This window comes from Rana temporaria, chromosome 5 (genome assembly GCF_905171775.1).
Source record: "Rana temporaria chromosome 5, aRanTem1.1, whole genome shotgun sequence".
NCBI lineage: Eukaryota > Metazoa > Chordata > Amphibia > Anura > Ranidae > Rana > Rana temporaria.
The window spans coordinates 352,539,057-352,561,437 of record NC_053493.1 but is presented as its reverse complement, the minus strand read 5'-3'; the positions used below and the strand labels follow the sequence as shown (position 1 = coordinate 352,561,437).

The window sequence follows — 22,381 nt, the reverse complement described above, 5'->3', positions numbered from 1 at the left end:
GTTTTGAATAGTGATTTTTTTTTTTTTATCTGGTGCCTCTAAGGCCCCAATAAACCGGAAGCGACGTTGTGGTGCTGCTTTTGGGTTACTAGATCCGCGACCCGATCAAAGCCGATTCCGGCTTTGTATGGGTCTCTGGCCAGCCAGCGAATGGGCCGACTGGTCGCTTGGGCCTCCCGGTAGGACAGGAGAGCCCGGGGGAGCTCTGGAAGGCGGCGCGAGGGGGGTTGGGATGTCACCTCCCACTGCTTGTGATAACAATCGAGCAGCTGCTTAGCCACATCGGGTTGTTATAACAAGAAAGTCAAACGCCGGCTCTAAAAAAAACGGTACCACCACGGTATAGCCACTTGAAGCAGAATGATGTACAGGTACGCGATTTTGCAGCAAGTGGTTAAAGCGCATTTCAAGCTAAAAACTAGAGAAAAAATGTACATCTCTACAATATCTTCACCAGGGGTGCCTAACGTTTTGAAGAGCAAGTGCCACTTAAGTGATTTGGTAACCGTTCATGGGCCACAATAAGCTATGGGGTTTTACTACCCCCAAACCACAAATGTAAATGAGCCCTTACTGTCCTGAGCCCCCTATAAGGCTGCTTTTACACCAAGGCACTGCGATTTGCCCACACCACAGTGTAGCACAGTGCACCTGCGGCTTTTCCTGCGGATTAGCTGCACTGAGCCATAGACTACATTTTGCGGGTGTGCTACACTTCCTAAAAGTGCACAAAAAACTGCATTCAGGAGTTTTGGTACGCTTTCAGACAGCGCAGCAAATCCACAGGATAAAATAGAAGTCTATGGCTCAGCGCAGCTAACCCACAGGAAAGCCGCAGGTGCAATGTGCTACACCGCAGTGTTGGCAAACCGCAGTGCTTCCTCTTCCAGCTTCTGCTGGCATCGCTCTTCAAGCTGCTAGAAAGGTCCTAGGCGAAGTGCACTTGGTATCACTCCACCTGGGACAGGAGCAGCCACTGCTACAGAGGAAGCATCGGCTTATGCGTGGTCTTCATGGTTTGTTGAATATTTTTTTATCAGGACTTTTAATTTATTGAATTTACCTAATTTATGTGAACTTTCTGATATATGGTATATTGAGAATAAGTGAAATGCCTGCACTTTGGTTATATTATTGGTTTATAGGTGTTGTAAACACTTAAAGGGGCAACTACACTCTTTGCATCATAATAGTTTAGAGCTGGCCACCCTATACGATTTTTTTGTTTATATAACTTATTAGTTCTTACCAGCACAGTAAGGGTTTGATGGGTTGAAGTTTAATGGGAACTCATGTGAAACCTGAAATAAAAAGGAAAAAACTTTATCTTAATAAGAATATTTGCAGGAACCATAACGCACACATGATTATTGTAATATGGACTTGTGGAAGGTAACAACAGTGGTGAATATATAACATGAAGAGCATGATGGTCAGCATAAAGAGACAGTTTTTAGGAGAAAGGGAAGCTGGTCATGGTATGTGAAGTTATGTGAAGAGGGAATGTCTGAACCTTGCCATAACTACAGGCCAATCCTTTGCAATTACCTCAATCTGACCCTTTACTGCTTTTGACATGCAATGCCTTCTTATTTCTGGTTAAAGTGTCCCTGAACAGTGGCAAGTAGATGACAAAGGACTAGTCACTAGTATTGCCTGCTGTCCCCCTGCTGCTACTCTTTTCTCCAAAACGGACTTACCATGCCTTGTTCCATACTGTGTCTCTGTGTAGAGGTAGCCATCTTGGATAAGGGCAGGGCTTTGCCATCTCGTGTCAGTGCTACCCTCCCTAAATGACTGGTGACCTAATGACTGGAGGGGGAATATTAAAAGTGGTTCTAAACTCTAAAGGTTTTTTTTTTTTTAACTAAAAAAAAAATCCCACTACCTATTCCTCCCCCTCTTTAACATTTACCCGAGTCCTACATTGATCCAGCACTGTCCCTGACTGCAGGTCTTCTCTCCTCCCTCCCTTTCCTCACAGGGACTGAGGCAGCAGTGGTAGCCATTGCATTCAAATTCTATGAAGGGTGGAGGTGAAGCCGAACCATGCTGTATATGTCTCTGTAGCATGTATGACACCATAGAAAGTAGCGTGGTATGGGGGTACATGCCAAAAAGGAGAGGTGGAGAGCACCAGCACAGGGACCACAGAAGAGGCGGTAAGAGGCTGTGCAATACCCTTGCACTATTTTTTTTTTTTTTTTTTAGCAAGGTTTACAATCACTTTAAGAAGCAGCAGGAGAGGTAGAGGAGGCAAAGATCCACAGAATGAAGCAGAAGCAGGGAGATCATTGCAATGCAGCTTTCTCTCCAGCAAGGGAAACAGTGAGCGACATCACCAAATCTTATGAGGTTAGCAATTAGAGGCAGCCATGATTTAAATATTCCCATATTACAGATATTTATGGTTGGAGGTAAAGGATGGTGTAGGTACGCTTACATACAAGGAAGCTGCTTTTAAAGAGGAATTTAAAACATCAGGCTATTGGTTGGGCACAATTACCCCTTCTAGCTAATTTTCGTTTTTTTTTTTCTACTTTAGGTCCACTTTAATCAATGATAAATCATAAAGGATTTTTTAGCATTCCAGCATTAATAGAGGGAGTTGTGACAGGCATTCATTAAAGCGGTTGTAAACTCTTAGGCCTCGTACACACGGCCGAGGAACTCGACGTGCCAAACACATCGAGTTCCTCGGCCAGTTCAGCACTGAAGCCGCCGAGGAGCTCGGCGGGACGAGAGCTCCCATAGAACAACGAGGAAATAGAGAACATGTTCTCTATTTCCTCGTCGAGCTCCTCGTCGGCTTCCTCGGCCGAAAGTGTACACACGGCCGGGTTTCTCGGCAGAATTCAGCCAGAAACTCGGTCGGAAGCTGAATTCTGCCGAGGAAACTGGTCGTGTGTACGGGGCCTGACACACCACTTTTACCTACAGGTAAGCCTATAATAAGGCTTACCTGTAGGTACTCGAAATATCTTCTAAACCTGTACGGTTTAGATGATATTTACAATATATGCTGCGCACTAAAGAAAGGGCAAGGATCGTGCCATTTCTACAGTGCCTGTGCCGTGACCGTCTGCTCCCCTGACATCACGCAACTCCAGCCAGTAACAGAGTCGGTGTCCACGGCCCCGGAAGAAAGAGGGGTAAGGATGGACTCTTCCTGCAGCAGGGACAGTGTGGGCTTCCTTTGCAGGTAAGCGACACATATTGGGCTAGTATGCGATGTATACTAGCCCATTATGCTCTGACTTTGCAGGGTTTGCAGGAAGCGAAAGAGGAAGTAAAACCCATCAGCGAATCCTGTGCATTTCCTGCACTGCATTGAAATCGCACAGCGTTCATGCAAACTGCATGATGGTAAGTTAACCAAACCCCAAATTGGTTTGCAAAACACAGTGCAATTGATAGAATCAGATAGCATAGGTGTGGACACTCTAGCGATTCGAATTCCAGAGTTAAAAAAAAAAAAAGGGGGGGGGGGGGGTCATGCACCTTTTTTTGTGTGGATGAGAAGTGATTTGAGCCATAAAAATAAATGGCTCAATTCACTGCGCAGACATTGCATGTGATTTGAATTGGAATTCAGTGCGTGTCCCGCACCGCATATATGTGAAAACCCAGCCTTAAAGCGGGGGTTCACCCAAAAATAAATTTGTAACATTACATTCAGCCGAGTTGTCCTAATGACAATCGGCTGTTTTTTTTTTTTCCCGTACATACCGTATTTCACCGCCGCTTCCGGGTATGTCTTCTGCGGAACTGGGCGTTCCTATCTGATTGACAGGCTTCCGACCGTCGCATACAGCGCATCACGAGTTGCCGAAAGCAGCCGAATGTCGGTGCGGCTCTATTAGGTGCCTGCGCACCGACGTTCGGCTTCTTTCGGCAACTCGTGACGCGTAGTATGCGACGGTCGGAAGCCTGTCAATCAGATAGGAACACCCAGTCCCGCAGAAGACATACCCGGAAGCGGCGGTGAAAATAAGGTATGTACGGGAAAAAAAAACAAAAAAAAACAGCCGATTGTCATTAGGACAACTCGGCTGAATGTAATGTTAAAAATTTCTTTTTTTGGGTGAACCTCCACTTTAAAGTGCCTGCCTATGCCAGCCTATTCCACCCAGCTACTCCATTCATATAAGCCAGTAGTACTACAGCCTTTATGAATAAAACACAAGGATGAAGGGGATAGATTTAGATTTGGATTTAGATTTAGATTTCACCTAAACCTGGACACATCAGCACAGAGGATACATTATATTGAAGACAAAAGTTCGCTCTGCAAACGGACAAACTTTTCGGCAACAAAAGTCCTACGGTACAAAGTCCTATCGTGTGTACAGAAATCCATCTGACTTTTGTCCGAATTACAAATACGCATGCCCAGAACCAATGTTAAAATCAACCAACCAACAATATCAGAAGTTGACCAAAGGGTGGCGGTAAAGAGCAGAAAAACCACATGATGTTGGGAAAGTTTTGGGAAAGTTTGCAGAAAAGTCCTGCCGTGTGTATGCTATGGGTGTGCCCAGCCAACTCCCTTCGGACAAAAATCCACGGAAAAGTTTGTTTGAAGTCTGACCGTGTGTACGAGACTTTACAGAGATATAAAAAAAGAGGTAGAGGCCGAACCAGAGAATAAAAAAAATACAAAGGGACAAAAAAGACAGGCAGATGGACACAGAGAGAATGTGTGTGTATGTATATATAGAGTATGTGTGTGTGTGTTACCTGTCCCGATGGTGGTATTTGGGCCCCAAAACCAAAAGCTGGAAACATCTTGTCTCTGAAAACAACAAAATAAATACAAGTTTGTATCCTCAAGTATGTGAGCTCTAAAAATGTAGGGACATTTTGACTTTTACTAATTAAAGTACAAATTTTGTTCTGTAATTACATTTTTTTCAAATCAGCTGATATGAATCCTGAGCAAAGCTGCTAAAACCGAATACTTCTGATTTTTCCTGCTATTTCTGGTCTTTTATCAATTAAACACCTTAAGGCCACTTTTCAATGCATACCCCCATGCGAGGTCGTGTTTACCCGCACAGGAATGCACAGATATTCAGTGCAGGCACTCCCCTGCAGGCAGTCCTATGGATGTCAATCGGGACACATTGGGACAAAAACACTGCCCCCAATTGGACATTTGTGTGGGTGCAGGTGCGTTTCCCCGAACTCACATAGTGTGCATTTGGGGAGATGCACAAGCATCCACACCCTTGCATGAAGATACACATTGATATGGTCCTGTGTGAATGAGAACTAAATTGTATTTGGAAAAAAAAAAGGAAGGATTAGAACAAACAGATTTTACTGCCATTGGAAGCTCCGCTGGAGAGATTCCTTCACTTTCTCTCCAGCAAAATGCCTGACGAAGGGGCCCTGTGTGGCACCGAAACATTGCACCTATTTCTGTGATGTGATCTTTCTGAATAAAAGAAACCTTTGGACGGAAGGGTTGATCCATGGTGTGCTGGCGAATATGTTCACATGCTTGATGTTTCCAGAACCCAACTGGTAATCGCTACAGCACCCACTATTTTAAAAACCATACTTTCCAGGAACGTGCGCGTTTGGAATATTGACAAGACAGGTACTGTATTTGCTGGCGTATAAGACTACCTTTTACACTTAAAAAAAATGGCCAAAAAGCAGGGGTCGTCTTATACGCCGGGTCAGCTGCTCGGATACCTGCTGGATGTGCGGTAATACTGTATATATAGCTTTGTCTACATACAGTATATACAGCTTAGCCAATCCCGGTGAGCGATGTATTCAAATGAATACAGAGCCTGCTCGGATTGGGGTAACAACCTCTGCCAATCCGAGTGCCTACATACAGTAGGCTGCTCGGATTGGCTTTGAGAGTCTGAGAGGCGTGGGCTGATGATGTTACAGCCTCTGCCAATTCAAGCAGGCTTTGTATTCATTAATAGAATACATCACTCGCCATGATTGGCTCCATCTCCAGCAAGAATGAAGAAGAATATGGCGCCAGAAGAAAGAAATATGAAGCATCGGAATGGAGGTCGTCTTATACGGTGAGTACAGGCAAAAAAATCTTTAAAAAATGCAAAATTAGGGGGTCGTCTTATACGCCTGGTCGCCTTATACGCCGGAAAATACGGTACTTATTGCTGGCTGAGTCCCTATTGGGAAGATTCCCACACTTTCTTCCCAGTCACCTCAGGACAATAAATAATGGGAAGGAGCATCACCAAGAAACCTCTCCAATAAGGACAAGAGAAATAGAAATTTGAAGAAGGCGCTAACCCCTTTCTGCTTCAAAATTTAAAAAAACGTAATAAAAGGAACATTAAAGTAATATATAGAGAATACAGTTAGATCAGGGCACATTTCTACAAACACCAAAAAGGGGCACTTTAAAAATGACCTTATTTGCTAAAAACCCAATCCCTTCTGTGTCTCCTCATCACAGGATTGCGATCTTCACATCTGATTAGAACAAAGAAGTGTTTGTACGAAGGATGTTACACAAAGCAGCTTTATGGTATGAATGCCAACTTTCAGAAGAGAAAGCCATTACACACAGGAAAATACTGTCTGAAAACCATTTAATGACCATCATATTTTGTTGCTCCAAAAATTACACACAAACGCAAAATTAGAAACACAAGGACTAGGAAATAAAGGGACCGTTGCAAAAGAACAGAAAATGTATTAACACTTTCCTGTCCAGTCCAGGTGTCCTTTTAACAGAAGCTTTTTGCCCAGGGGCAAGGAAGGGTTGCCCAATCACATGACCTCTGTGATTGGCTGTCAGGGTGGTTACATGGATGTGAGAAGTTGCCACTTGCTCCCCAATTATAACGGGAGATCGGGGGCTGTCCATGGCAGCTCAGTCACTGTGCTGGCAGCAAACAGGCTCTCAGCACAGAAACCTTGCAACATGCGGATGCATATTTGCGGCATGTGGGCAACCAGCCCCACTCTCTTTAGTAACGCACATAAGCATTACATGGGCAGCAAGAGGTTGAGATGGTTGAGACGTTAACTTCAGGCAGATATGAAAAACACCTATTAATGTATTTTATTTAATGTATCTAAATTACAACTAGTGTACTAATGTGCTTAAAGTGGATGTAAACCCACTCTCATCCTTTCTAAACTACTGCCATAGTGCTGATCTATAAGGATATAGATGCCTCCTGCATGTATCCTTACCTGTCAAATGTCTCCCCTCTGTCTGTTATAAGAACTGAAAAACTGCAGATTCTGTGGGTGGGTCTGTTGTCTGGAGCTCGGTAGGTGGAGTCGTGATGTCAGTAGACTCCCCGCCCACCTCTACACTCCCCTTGTTAACATGCATTTTATCCTGTGTATTCCTTACACTAAATTTGGCTATGAGCACTAACATCCAGTCAAAATTCAGAAAAGTAACCACATGACTTCAGAAAAGGAGTGGGGTTGGGAATTAAAAAATACTGCCTGTCTCAGGCTAGTGCATGAGATGTAAATAACCTGTCATTCACAGCAAGGGGGAAGAACGGACAAAAGTTTTCTCCTGTTTGTCTGTTTATCTCACTGAAAAAAGAAAAGGAGGATTTCTCAGAGCTGGATTAACTCTTTGTGGCAAGACTGGGCACAGATGATAGGAAATCTTATACTGTACATTGTGACAGCAAAAAAAAAAATCGTGTTTACATCCACTTTAATTTATATTGAGATCAGCCGCCTGCAATGACTTTTCTTTTTCTTTTTTAATTGACACAATTTAATTCTAGATATCTATATGTTATATTTTAGGCCTCATTTCCAACTTTTAATTAATTTAAAGTCTTCCTAGATTTGTACCTATAATATTCATTTTTGCATAGATATTGCCGTGGGTGGCTGCTCACCCGGACTGGCTGGGGTGGGTCACCCTGGTCCCTTGAGGGCATTTGGTGCAGGGGACTTGTATGGGTCAACTGGGATCCCTATGGCGGAATTGAACAACTTTTGTGTGCTGGGTATTGTGTAAGTTTGTAGATTCATGCTATGTATCAACTGAATTGTTGAGTAATATATTAATTTATGGTAGCATGCTCCTCTCTTTCTTTTTGAATGTACAGTGGATATAAAAAGTCTACACACCCCTGTAAAAATGTCAGGTTTCTTTTTACACCTTTAATGTGACCAATAAACCGTACAACAACTCAATTGAAAAATAAATTGAAATATTTAAGGGGGGGGGGGATAAAATAATGTGGTTGCATAAGTGTGCACAACCTCTTATAACTGGGAATGTAGCTGTGTTCAGAATTAGGCAATCACATTCAAATTCATGTTAAATAGGAGTCAGTTCACACCTGCCATCATTTAATCATGTGCCCCTTGTTATGCCAACCTATATCTGGGGGGTGGGAATGGACGATTTTTGGAGCTGAGGACTTGTCGATGTACTTCCACCACACATCCCTCCCTGTGACAAAGGTACATTGATGACATCCTCATCTTCTGGATTGGCCCTGGAAATGTGCTTTTGAGTTTGTGAATAGACTCAATATCAATGGTTTGAATCTTAACTCCAATTTGAATATCGATGACAATGTGTTACCATTTTTGGATCTCACCATTATGAAATGTTCAGATGGACATATAGCTATGAGCCTCATTAGAAAACTCACAGTGGGAAATTCACTTCTCCATGCGGGGAGTGCTCATCCCGACATCTCATTAAGGGCATACCCATAGGTCAATACCTACGAGTTCACAGGAACTGTACTAGTGATAGTGTCTTCAAAATGCAAGCCCAAGCGTTAAAGGAGAGATTTTTGAAGAGGGGCTATAGTCATAGGGCCCTGAAACGAGCCTATAAAAAGGGCACTAGAGAGCCCACGGAATTGTTTCTTTTCCAGGGGGGATCATCGCCCAGAGGAAGTGAAGATTAAACCAATCCTCAAATATAATAAAATAGCATAATGAGTAAAGAGTGTCCTAGGGGAACACTGGATCAAACTATCAAGTATTTTGTTAACCCTAGTCCACGTATCACTTTCAGAAGGAATCCTTTTAATTAAAGATATTCTCACATCAATCATTTTGATAGAACTGGGGGTTCTGACCCCCGTGGGACACAACCTGTAGGGACCTAAAGGTGCGGACAATGTGGTATTTGCCGTTATATACGTGTGGTCTAGGACCCCATAGCATTTGGAGCCACCACTATTAGACCCAAACATTTCACAACTGTGCAACTAAGGGCATTGTATACCGTCTCATGGGGGGGTGCAAAACCAAACGTATGTTTTGGCAATGTGTTAAAAAACATGTAGATAATATCAGTGATGGAATCCCTGAAAGTCCTATTGCAAGACACTTTGAAAACTGTCAGTTGTGCAATCTGGAAGTTTTATGGTTCTGGCTATTGATAGAATACACCCCAACCCTAGGGAGGGTGATTTTGATGATGCCATTTTACGCTCTGAATCTCTGTGGAGTTTTACTCTAAGAGCTGATCACCGTCAAGGGCTGAATTGATTTGTCAGTTATGCTCCTTACCATACTGAGATTTTTATGCTCTTCTCGATTCCATTTTTCTTCTGTGGATACCTGTGGTTTAACTTCATATTAGCAAGAGATTGTAAGCCCCTTGGTATCTATGGGTTAATCCCTGTATTTTGTTTCTTCCTTTACCCCAGCCCCCCCCCCCCCCATTTTCTCTTCCCTACCTTTCCCCTATTTCCATCCCCCTCTCTTTTGTTTGATTTTTGTTTTGTTTTTGTTTGTCCTGTTTTCATATGTACCTAACCCTTGGATATGTTCTTGCTATGTCTCACTTGCCTTTGGTTCATGTGGAGTTTGTCTATTTATCATCTGTTTAGATAAGGACCTCGTTGGTCTGTCTAATATAGGAGATTGCGATTGGTTTAGGTATGGACGGCCGTTTTACTACACTCTGCATTGCCTGTCCCTGTGTGTGACGTGTTGGTTACTACATGCCATGGTTTGTGGCGGTGGATTTGTTTTGGATGAGATCATTTAATGACACTGGAGGTTATGTCACTGTGTTACATCGCAGCCTCTCTCTGTGTGCCATTATCATACTGTCCACCGGGGGGCGCGTACTCCATTATACCCACATGCAAGGTTAGATATGCCTGGCGCTTTACTAATCCATCGTGACTGCTTCCGCCCGCCAAGTGCTGACATCATTTACGGGTGACATACCCGGACATCACTTCTGCTTTTCGGGCGTAAGTGAAGGTAGAGATGGCGCTGGGCCTGACTGCATGGATGCAATTTAGCTGAGCACTTATGCAGCTGTGTTTGGACACCGCTTTGGATATTAGATATACCATGGAACACAGTGAAGACAGTCATCATCAAGTGGAGAAAATATGGCACAACAGTGACATTAAGAACTGGATATCCCTATAACAATTATGAAAATACGAGAATAAAACTGGTCAGGGAGGCTGCCAAGAGGCCTACAGCAACATTAAAGGAGCTGCAGGAACATCTGGCAAGTACTGGCTGTGTGGTACATGTGACAACAATCTCCTATAATCTTCATATGTCTGGGCTATGGGGTAGAGTGGCAAGATGGAATCCTTTTCTTACAAAGAAAAACATCCAAGCCTGGCTAAATTTAGCAAAAACACATCTGAAGTCTCCCAAAAGCTGTGGAAAATGTGTTATGGTCTGATAAAACCAAGGTTGAACTTTTTGGCCATAATTCCAAAAGATATGTTTGGCGCAAAAACGACACTGGCTTTTATACATTAAGGAATTCATTACATTTTTCTGAGTATTTATGTTAAGTTTTTCTTTTAATAGTGAGATTTTGAAGTGGTTGTAAAGTCAGAAAGTTTTTTTATCTTAATGCATTCTACGTATGAATATAAAAACCCTTGTGTGGGCAGCAGCCCCCCCCCCAATACTTACTTGAGCCCCATCTCTCTCCAGTGATGTCCACAAGTGCCTTGGAAGTCCAGGACTCTCCCTCCTGATTGGCTGAAACACAGCAGCGGCACCATTGGCTCCCAATGCTGTCAATCAAAGGTGCCCCAATTGCAAGCTGCTTGCTGTGAGGGCGCTCGACAGGAGGGAGGGGCCAGGATCACAAAAAAGGGACCCGAGACGAGGAGAATCTGGGCTGCCCTGTGCAAAACCACTGCACAGAGTAGATAAATATAAAAAAATAAAAATAAATTCTATAAAAATAATAAACGAGACAACAGATCCCTTCATATTTCGGTTTTAGAGCTCAGTCTTACCTGAAACTTGATATTCCAGGTGTATTAAAGAGGAGTTCCACTTAAAAATTGAACTTCCTCTTAACCCACTCCTCGCCCCCTTACATGCCACATTTGGCATGTAATTTTTTTTGGGGGGGAGTGGGGGCTTCAGGAGAAGGGGACTTCCTGTCCCACTTCCTCCTTCCGCCGAGGGGCTGCTAAGGCGATACGTCATATCGCCTTTTGGCAGCCCCTCCCTGTAGGCGATTGCCTAGGACACGTGACAGGTCCTAGGCGATCGCCTGTCCAATCAAACAGCGCAGCGCCGCGCACGCATGCGCAGTGGGTGCCCGGCCGTGAAGCCGAAAGCTGTCATGGCCGGGTGCCCACAGTGACAATGAAGACGCCGGCCGGGGAGGGGGGGAGAGGAGCGGAGCCCCGGCTGGCGCGTCACTGGAACGCTGGAGCAGGTAAGTGTCAGTTTATTAAAAGCCAGCAGCTACACTTTTTGTAGCTGCTGACTTTTAATAAACTTAAAAAATGGGTGGAAAACCCCTTTAAGTAAAGCAGTGGTTCTCAACCCTGTCCTCGAGTATCCCCAACAGGCCATGTGTTGGGAATTTCCCCTAGATAAAACAGGTGTCCAAAATACCAATCCATTAATTCTAATGTAAAACACCTGTGCAAGATAAAGGAAAACCTGCAAACATGGCCTGTTGGGGGTACTTGAGGACAGGTTTGCGAACCACTGAAGTAATGCATACACCATATACACGTGAGTTTGATTAGCAAAGCATAACTACTTGAAACAGCGATTTAGCCTGCAGCTACCAACAGAATCAGAATAATAATGTGTGCAAATCAGGTTCCCATTTGTCTGACAGTTTTATGCTTCTACAATCTTGGGAAGACAAGAGTTCTAGTTTTTACAAACATCTGCAATAGATTTATCACTTCATTTGCAACACCTTTTCACCTAAAGCCCAATTAGGAAGTGGCCAGGACTATGTTTTATAATGTCAATGTTTGATCAGCAGATGGGAGGTTTATGAATCAAGCCGGGTTCCTATATTAATTCTGTCTCATACTTTGTCTCCCTGCTTCTGTTTTGCAGTGACTTGCTGTGCGGCAGAATAATAAATCTATCCCCCCTCCCAGAGTACAGCTTCCTGCAGCACATTAGAAACCTTTAAAACTGGAAGCTGAAATCTTTGCACTGTCTTAATGAATAAACTCAAAGTGTAAAGAGCTTACGTGTCATAATCCTGAATGACCAAACCCACAGACCAGAGGGCATGCAGATATTCATTGACACCATTAGGACTAATGAAGTGCAGAGAGTTGGGAGAGCGAGGGTCACCATTGGATCCAGTAAAGTCAATGCCAACCTATATAGGAAACAGCAAAGTAAACAATGTATTACAATAAAGAAATAGTATGATACAACAATGTGAAAGCTGTTTGAAGGTAAACTACAATATTAAAGCGGAGTTCCACCTAAAAATGGAACTTCTGCTTAATCCACTCCTTCCCCCCTTACATGCCACATTTGGCATGTAATTTTTTTTGGGGGTAGTGGGGGGGTCAGGAGGAATGGGACTTCCTGTCCCACTTCCTCCTTCCGCCGAGGGGCTGGTAAGGCGATTAGCTTAATCGCCTTATTGCAGCCCCTCCCTGTAGGCGAGCGCCTGTCCAATCGGACGGTGCCGCTCCGCTCGCGCATGCGCAGTGGGTGCCCGGCCGTGAAGCCGAAAGCTGTCACTGCCAGGTGCCCACACTAGGAATGAAGAGGGGGGGCGAGGAGCGGAGCGCCGGCCGGCGCGTCGCTGGAACCGTGGAGCAGGTAAGTGTCTGTTTATTAAAAGCCAGCAGCTACACTTTTTGTAGCTGCTGACTTTTAATAAACTTAAAAAAAGGCTGAAACACCCCTTTAAGCCTTACACAACAGTAGTACTAAAAGGCATTTTTTTTTGTGAAGAATACAATAGGGGGAAATTATAACCTCTCTGCATTTGCTTTATGCCATCTGTGTCCCATTGGGGAGATTTCCCTCAACTTCCAGTCCCATAACCAAAACAGGAAGTGAAGTGAAATACCTAAAAGTGAGGGAATCCCTGGTTGTCACTGGAACTAGTGTCTCCGTTGGAGCATTTTCCATCTAATCTTGTTTTGGTGACTTTTATGCCGCATACACACCATCACTTTATGTGATGAAAAAAAACGACACTTTCTGTGAAGTAAAAAATGACGTTTTTGAAACTTCAATTTTCAAAGACGAAGTTGCCTACACACCATCGTTTTTCTCACAATGTTCTTGCAAAGTGAGGTTACGTTCACCACGTTTTACCATTGAATGCTCGCTTCATAAGTAGCTTCTGGGCCATGCGTGGATGAAAAACGTCTCTAGAAAACGACGTTTTTTGCTACCACACGGTCAATTTCTGTGAAGTAAAAAGTGCACTTTTGAAAACGACACATAAATTGAGCATGCTTCAATTCTTTTTGGTCGTTTTTTTACAAGACATAAAACGAGTTTTCCCCACACACAGTCAATTAAAGTGACGTTTTTAAAAACGTCATTTTTTTTCTCATCACATAAAGTGATGGTGTGTACGCGGCATTAGGCTCAGATGATGCATATAAACAGGACAAAAGAGATGGTGATTCTCCCTAACGGGCACAGACAACAATAAATACAATGACAGAGTGTTCAATTCCCCTCTCACCCCCGATCCAAAACAAAAAGTTTTGCCTTTAGTTATACTTTTAATTATCTCTTAGGACAGTTCATATCCCCCCCCCCACACAACACACACACAAACCCAATAAGATTCAGATGTTTTGATTTTAATTTGATTGCCTATGCAGCAGTACAGACTGTGTAGGACATTTCTGTTCTTCGAAAATTGGGTCATATGTATCAATTTATGAAATCCATGATGCCTCGTACACACGACCGGTTTTCCCTGGCGAGAAAGCTGCCATTTTTTAGATTGGTCGGGAAAACCAGTCGTGTGTATGCTTTTCCGAGGGGGAAAAAAGAAAACATGCATGCTCAGAATCAAGTATGAGTTGGGAGCGCTCGTTCCGGTAAAGCTAGCGTTTGTAATGGAGATAGCACATTTGTCACGCTGTAACGCACTGAAAAGCACAAGGCTGAAAAAACGTGAATCGTCTCTCACCAAACTTTTACTAACACGATGGTTTAAGCAAAACCAGCCCAAAGGGTGGCATCATTTGAATGGAATGTCCCCTTTATAGTGCCGTCGTACGTGTTGGACGTCACCGCGCTTTGGTCGAGCGTTTTTTTGACTGAACGTGTGAATGCAGGGCAGGGTTGAGAGGAATCACGTCGGGAAAAACGTCGGGTTTTGGCATGTCAGGAAAACCGGTTGTGTGTACAGGGCATGAGATGTGGCTTTTGTGGGCACTAATAGTGGAGGGTCATACTTAAAGCGGAGTTCCACCCAAAAGTGGGACTTCCGCTCATCGGATTCCTCCCCCCTCTGGTGCCACAACTGGCACCTTTTGGGGGGACAGGTATCCTTTCCCACTTCCGGGAGTCCGGGCCACGGCCTGTGACGTCAGCGTGGGGCTCCCTCCTCCTCCCCTCGCCGACGGGGCGGCCAGTAGGAGAGTGGAGCGGGCCTCATGTATGCGCAGTAGGGTTTCCGGTTTGAAGCCGAAAGGCTACACTGCCGGGTACCCTTATGGCCCGTACACACGATCTGAATATCGTACGACGGATCGTACGACTTTTTTCGCTTAATAGTCGCAAGTAAAATGAAATAGGTTATTAAAGTCACGAAAATTCTCGTACGACCGAAAAAAATAATCGGAAGTGATGTCATGTGTTGTAATGTATTTGTACTTGTATTTTCGGACGGACAACTGTACTGACTAAATGAAAATCGATACGATCTGACATCGTACCGAGGAAAAATTTTCATGCATGTCCGATGAATAATATCGGATGAAACTGTCGTGATCGGCTCTTCGAAAGTAGTGTACACACGATCCGAAAAATCGCACGATCTCTTCATCGGACGATCGCTTTCGTTCGATATTCGGATCGTGTGTACGGGGCCATTACTCACAATGGCGGGCAGGAGTACCCGACAGCTGATGGAAAACATCAGCTGCGGGATGCCGACATCGCTGGTCTCCAGGACAGGCAAGTGTCCCATTTATTAAAGCCAGTAGCTGCAGTATGTGTTGGGCGGAACAATCACTTTAAATTCTGTGGATGTTTAATACAATTTAAAGTTGAGTTACATTTTGTTATTGTTTAAAAGAATATAGACATATGAAAGCTGCAATGGTTTGACTTGTTATTGAACACAAGTCTTGATCTGCACGCAGGGATGAGCTTAGGCATGTTCGGACATAAGTACCGACCAAAACCCACCTAAGCTATCCTGCAGGAAGCTGTCAAAGTGGACACCAGTCATAGGCGGCAGGGGCATTTCCCACCCCATAGCCAAATGTATACACACCTCTTGCATATGTGTGACCTCCACCACCTATGACTGGCTGTCCGATTTGAAAGCTTCCTGGAGGGATAGTTTAAGCAGACTTTGGACTCCGTGTTCAAATCCCACCCTAAACCCATCCTTAACCCGTACAGCCGTGGCCAAAAGTTTTGAGAATGATACAAATATTAATTTTCACAAAGTCGGCTGCTTCCGTTTTTAGGATGGCAAATTCATGTACTTCAGAATGTTATGAAAGAGTGATCAGATGAAGTCCCTCTTTGCATGAAATGATCTTAATCCCCAAAAAAAACATTTCCACTGCATTTCAGCCCTGCCACAAAAGGACCAACCGACATGTCAGTGCTTCTCTTGTTAACACAGGTGTCAGTGTTGACGGGGACAAGGCTGAAAATTCACTCTCGTAATGCTGATTGAGTTAAGAATAACAGGATTAGAAGCTTTAAAAGAAGGGTAGTGCTTGAAATCATTGTTCTTTCTCTGTTAAAAAATAACTCCCCTTTTGTGGAAAAAAATTGCAAATAAAAAAAAGGGAATTACAACAAAATTCATTTGACATCCACCCATTATATAATCCAGGAAAGTGTATTCCACTGTGATCTTGAAGAACTAAAGCAATATATAAACTATCAAAGACAATTTACAAGATTAAACTAAATCAATGTGGTGAATAGTGTCTGTTTCTGTATAGAAAAAAATTAACCAATAGATAAAAAAAAATAAAAAAAATCCGCCTTCTAGCTAGCAGAATCTGCCATCCTGCTGAGCAGTGTCATATTCACATACAGTAAAACCTTGGATTGTGAGCATAATTTCGTTCCAGAAACATGCTTGTAATCCAAGCAACTTGTATATCAAAAGTTTTTTTTTTTACAGGGTATAAAAGAGAAGAGAGGCACCTCTTAGGCCCTGTACACACGAGAGGATCGATCCGCTGGAATTTATCCGCGGACCGGTTTCAGCGGATAGATCCGCTGGTGTGTACGATCCAGCGGAAATTTATCCGCGGATATTTTTCCGGGCGATGGATTTCCAGCGGATCAAAATTTCTTAGCAAGCTAAGAAATCTATCCGCTGGTCTGTACAGACTCAGCGGATCAATCAGTCCGATTCCCTCCCTTGCATGTGTCGTAATGATTCGACGCATGCGTGGAAGTACTTATATTACAGCGTCGCGCATGTCGCCACGTCATCATCTCGGCGACGGCGCGACACGTCACCGCGGAGGGAATTCCGCTGGGATTTTGATCTGATGGTTAGTACAACCATCAGATCAAAATCCGCCAGAGGATTTATCCGCGGAAACGGTCCGGAGGACCGTTTCCGCGGATAAATCCTCTCGTGTGTACTAGGCTTAAGTGTAGCAATAAGTTGCTACAATGTAGAACCTTCATTAAAATGTAACCATATTGCTACACTTAGGCCTCGTACACACGACCGAACATGTCCGCTGAAATTGGTCCGTCGGACCAGTTTCAGCAGACATGTTCGGTGCCTGTGTAGGGCCCACCGAACAATTTTCCGGCATGTCCGATGGTCAGTACGACTCATCGGACATGTTCCGTGGCCCGAGAAACCTGACGCCATCGCGTCGAAGTCATTCGACGCATGCGTGGAAGCATTGAACTTCCGGGTTTGCGCACGTCGCGTGTCATCGTCTCTGTCAGTTACCGCGTATTCTGAATTTGGTCTGATGGTGTGTACAGCCATCAGACCAATTCTCCCCAGCGGAATGTCCGATGAAAACAGTCCGGCGGACCGTTTTCATCGGACAGTACCGTCGTGTGTACGAGGCCTTAGAGTTTCCCTTTCCTTCTTTTTTAAAACTCAGTTGTGACATGACGCTACTCTTATATCAAGACATCACTTGTATATCAAGGCAAAATTTATTAAAACATTTTGCTTGTCTTGCAAAACGCTCTCAAACCAAGTTACTCTCAAACCAAGGTTCACTGTATTAACAATTTTTCCCCATCTACATTAAAACACATTAAAGTATTTAAATATACTTATCCAGCAGTCAAGTGGCTTTGAAATGAGTCATCCCAGTTGGGCTGGGCTTTAAAGATCCTCAAAGATCACAACTGAAGCCCCCATACACACTATGGCCGGATTCACAAAGCACTTACGCCGAAGTATCTCAAGATACGCCGACGTAAGTACAAATGTGCGCGTCGTATCTGATGCGCCGACCAACATACTAAGATACGCCTAAAAATAGGCTTCCTACGACCGACGTAACTTGCCTACGCCGTCGTAATCGTGGGCGCATATTTACGCTGGCCGCAAGTGGCGCTCGCATTGATTTCCTATTCAAATATGGTAATAAGGGAGATACGTCGATTCACGAACGTACTTGCGCCCGGCGCATAATATACACAGTTTGCGTAAGTCGTACGTCCGGCGTAAAGTTATTCCCCATATAAGAGGCGCAACCCCATGCAAAGGTATGGACCAGGGAACACAGCCGTCGTATTTTACGTCACTTACGTAGTACGTGAATATGACTAGGCGTTAGGTTACGTTCACGTCGTAGGCAGTGATTCGACGTATCTTAGGCAGTTGTTTCGACGTGATTCTGAGCATGCGCACTGGGAAGCGGCCACGGGACGGCGCATGCGCCGTTCATTTTAAGTACTTTTATGGCGATTGGCCCATCATTGCATGGGGTTCACGCTTCATTAGCATGGCTCACGCCACTTCCACCTACGCTGGCTTACGCCAAGGAAACCCAGCGTAGATTTGACATTGAGTGGGAGAAAGTGCTTTGTGAATACTGGCTTGGCCTCTCTACGCTGTGTCGCATAGCGTATACGATACGCTACGCCGCCCTAAATATGCGTCGATGTATGTGATCCGGGCCAATCAGTTTACCTGCAGGTTTTTCTCTTCAGGTTTACCAAAACCATCTAATATGAGGTCAAAACCTAAAAGCCCAGTACACACGATCGGTTTGTCTGATGAAAACGGACAGATGTACCGTTTTCATCGGTCAAACCGATCGTGTGTGGGCCCATCGGTTTTGTTTTCAATCGGTTTGAAAAAAAATAGAACATGTTTTAAATTTTCCTATGGATGAAAACGATCGTCTGTGTCCATCGGTCAAAAATCAACGCATGCTCAGAATCAAGTCGACGCATGCTCGGAAGCATTGAACTTCATTTTTCATCAAGCACGATCGTAGTGTTTTACTACGTCCACCGCGTTGGAGGATTTTTGACTGATGGTGTGTAGGCAAGACTGATTGAAAGTCAGCTTCGTCGGATATCCGACGGAAAATCCATCGGATTAGATTCCATCAGATATCCGATCGCGTGTACAGGGCTTAAGAGTTTCAATTTGTATGCAATCAGGCAGGCCCTTGCACTACATGGTTTTGGTAAACCTGAAGAGAAAAACCTGCAGGAAAACTGATAGTGTGTATGGGGCTAAATGTTTAACAGCTTAGAAACACCTCATGTGTTTACATTAGAAGCGGACAGAATTATTATTATTATTACTACTATACAGGATGCCACGATTCCTGTGATATATAAACGAATAGGTAAAATTTCACCATCTCTGTTGTAAATTTAAAGTTTTCTCACAATTCCTATTAATATAGAGGTAAACAAAGGCTTGCTTTAACAACTTCATGCCGTTATGACGTACAGGTACATCCTCAAGGCGAAGTGGCTATACCAGCCAGCTGCAACCATGATCCTGGTACTAAAATTTTCAGCCTGCGATGGGCTTTAATGCACAAGTGATCCTATCGGCTCTATAGCCACCCGACCACTTCTACAGGGTGAAGATGCCCCCCCGCTGTTGCCTTTCCTGAGCTCTCCCATTCTATTGCCTAGTACACATGTACGCGTTTCCTGGCAGACTTTTTACCGCCAGAAAAACTAGAGGGGAAAACCTGAGAACCTGCTTGGTTACTTTTTCCCCCTACACACAGCCGGGTTTCCCGACCGGAAAACTGCCATGAGAGCTTTTGGTCGGGAAAGCAGGCCTTGTGTATGCTCCACCGCAGTCTTTTCCCACAGGGAAACTGCTTGCTTAAAAACCGCAGGGAATCCCAGCGGGGAAAAAAGAGAGCTGGCTCTCTTTTTTTTCCCGGCAGTTTTCCTATCGGGAAAACTGCCATGGAGCATACACACGGCCAGGATTCCCGGCCAAAAGCTCTCATGGCAGTTTTCCCGACGCGAAACCCGTACGTGTGTACGAGGCATATCAGCGAGAGCCTGGGACCACCACCACTATGTGGCTTTGTGAACGGGGAGGGAGGAAGGTACCGGGTGAGTGACATCATCCTACAGCTGTTGGCTGAATTGAATACGGGTCACAGGAGTGCATAACGAAGTGCACTTATGTGATCCCCTGGAGAAGTAGGATCAAAAGAGCTTTGGACATAATTCTTCTTTACAGTGCTTTTGTCGATTGTTCAGAATATGTAAACATTTTAATGTGCATAGTCTGGACACAGGTTCATTTAATTCAATTGGTCATATGAACTAATTCTAGCTATACCCTGGCATTAATTTTCATGTTATCCAAAGCCACTTCCCTCGATGTAGGACTTTTTGTATAATACAAATGTTAGCAGTTTAAGATACCTTTTGAGACAATCTACCAACCTGGCAATGTTTCACGCTGACGACCCCAGAATTCCTGTAACTTTTCTTCTTCTGTCTCTTCTTTTCATTTATGCAATCAAATTCCACCTGCAATTACACAGAGTTGATGCGCTGTTCACATGCAAAGACTTTACAGGTGTTTCCAGCCTGCTTTATAGATACTAAAATAACTGGAGTCATTTATGACTTCCAAAGCAAGCACGTTGTGCCAAAGAACTGCAAGAACATCTGTCACTGCTTTTATATGGCTGTGACTGTAATTGGACACCAGAAGGGCACCTTTGGAGACACTAAGAATAGTAAAGAATAGTATACAGTGTATGAGGGCAACAAGCTAGACTGTGGCAGTATAATTTATGACCCAAACTCTTCTAATGGGCCCAAATAACACCATGTAACATTCCTTAACCCACTTAAGACCCGGACCAAAATGCAGCTAAAGGACCCGGCCAGGTTTTGCGATTCGGCACTGCGTCGCTTTAACAGACAATTGCGCGGTCGTGCGACGTGGCTCCCAAAAAAAATTGGCGTCATTTTTTCCCACAAATAGAGCTTTCTTTTGGTGGCATTTGATCACCCTCTGCCGTTTTATTTTTTTGCGCTATAAACGAAATAGAGTGACAATTTTGAAAAAAAAAACAATATTTTTTACTTTTTGCTATAATAACTATCCCCAAAAAATATATAAAAAAAACATTTGTTTTCCTCAGTTTAGGCCAAAACGTATTCTTCTACATATTTTTGGTAAAAAAAAAAAAAAAAATCGCAATAAGCGTTTATCGGTTGGTTTGCGCAAAATGTATAGCGTTTACAAAATAGGGATAGTTTTATTGCATTTTATAAAAAAAATTTTTTTTACTAGTAATAGTGGCGATCAGCGATTTTTATCATGACTGCGACATTATGGCGGACACTTTGGACAATTTGACACATTTTTGGGACCATTGTCATTTTCACAGCAAAAAATGCATTTAAAATGCATTGTTTATTGTGAAAATGACAGTTGCAGTTTGGGAGTTAACCACAAGGGGGCGCTGAAGGGGTTATGTGTGACCTCATGTGTGTTTACAACTGTAGGGGGGTGTGGCTGTAGGTCTGATGTCATCGATTGTAAATCCCTATAAAAGGGATGACACGATCGATGCAGCCGCCACAGTGAAGAACGGGGAAGCTGTGTTTACATACAGCTCTCCCCGTTCTTCAGCTCCTGGGAGCGATCGCGGGACTCCAGCAGCGATTGGGTCCGCGGGTCCCGCGATCCTGGAGCTTCGGACCGGGTCGCGGGCACACGCCCCACGGCTGGGTACTAGCACAGGACGTACCTGTACGTGCATGTGCCCAGCCATGCCATTCTGCCGACGTAAATGTGCAGGAGGCGGTCCTTAAGTGGTTAAAAGAAAAAGTACTTCTTAGCATTTACGGATAACCTACACTAGATTTGTAATGTACATCATTATAGATTTATCCAACCTCTTTCTGCCCACGTAATACATATTTGCAGTGACAAAGAGGGTGGGCTTTAGTGCCCACATGCCGCACACGTATGCGTCTACGGGTGGCTGTACTGAGTTTTCTAAAGAAAACCAGCTGTAAGACTTTGCGTGCCTCGTGTTTTAATACACGTAAGGCCCCGTTCACACTTGTTGCGACCTGAAAGTTGCAATGTTTTGCCGCGACTTGAAGCAATGCCCGTGTAATGTTGAGGTCTAGGTACCTCAAGTCGCCTAAAAAAGTTGGACCAAAGTAGTTCAGGGACTACTTTGAAGTCGCTGCGACTTGAAGTTGCACAGATATAACTGGTACTCATTGAAAATCATGGAGTACGACTTGTCATGTGACTTTGCAGTCCCAAGTCGCAGGGAAAGTTGCACAAGTGTGAAAGGGACCTCAAAATGTAATTTGCCGATTTTAACTGAAAGTTCGAATGGGCTTTAAAATACATTACATACACATGAACAAGCAGCATAACATCCACAAATGATTTTACCATCATGTTTAATATATTTTAATAAGACAAAGCCTACATTTGCCTTGGGTGAAGATCCATTGCCTTGTTTGTACTGCTGTTTGTGTC

At 43.9% G+C, this 22,381-nt stretch overlaps 1 protein-coding gene across 1 annotated transcript in view; it reads right to left on the bottom strand.

Annotated features, from left to right (window-relative positions):
• The window catches only part of CPNE3 (copine 3), a 92,297-nt gene that overhangs the window by 11,262 nt on the left and 58,654 nt on the right, over positions 1–22,381 (bottom strand). Inside the window, exons 9-13 of the mRNA XM_040354582.1 lie at positions 20,308–20,394; positions 16,229–16,288; positions 12,450–12,583; positions 4,741–4,795; positions 1,250–1,301 (exon numbers count right to left, since the gene is read on the bottom strand). Of these exons, the coding sequence (XP_040210516.1) occupies positions 1,250–1,301; positions 4,741–4,795; positions 12,450–12,583; positions 16,229–16,288; positions 20,308–20,394 (388 nt within the window). The remainder of the gene's footprint in view (positions 1–1,249; positions 1,302–4,740; positions 4,796–12,449; positions 12,584–16,228; positions 16,289–20,307; positions 20,395–22,381) is intronic.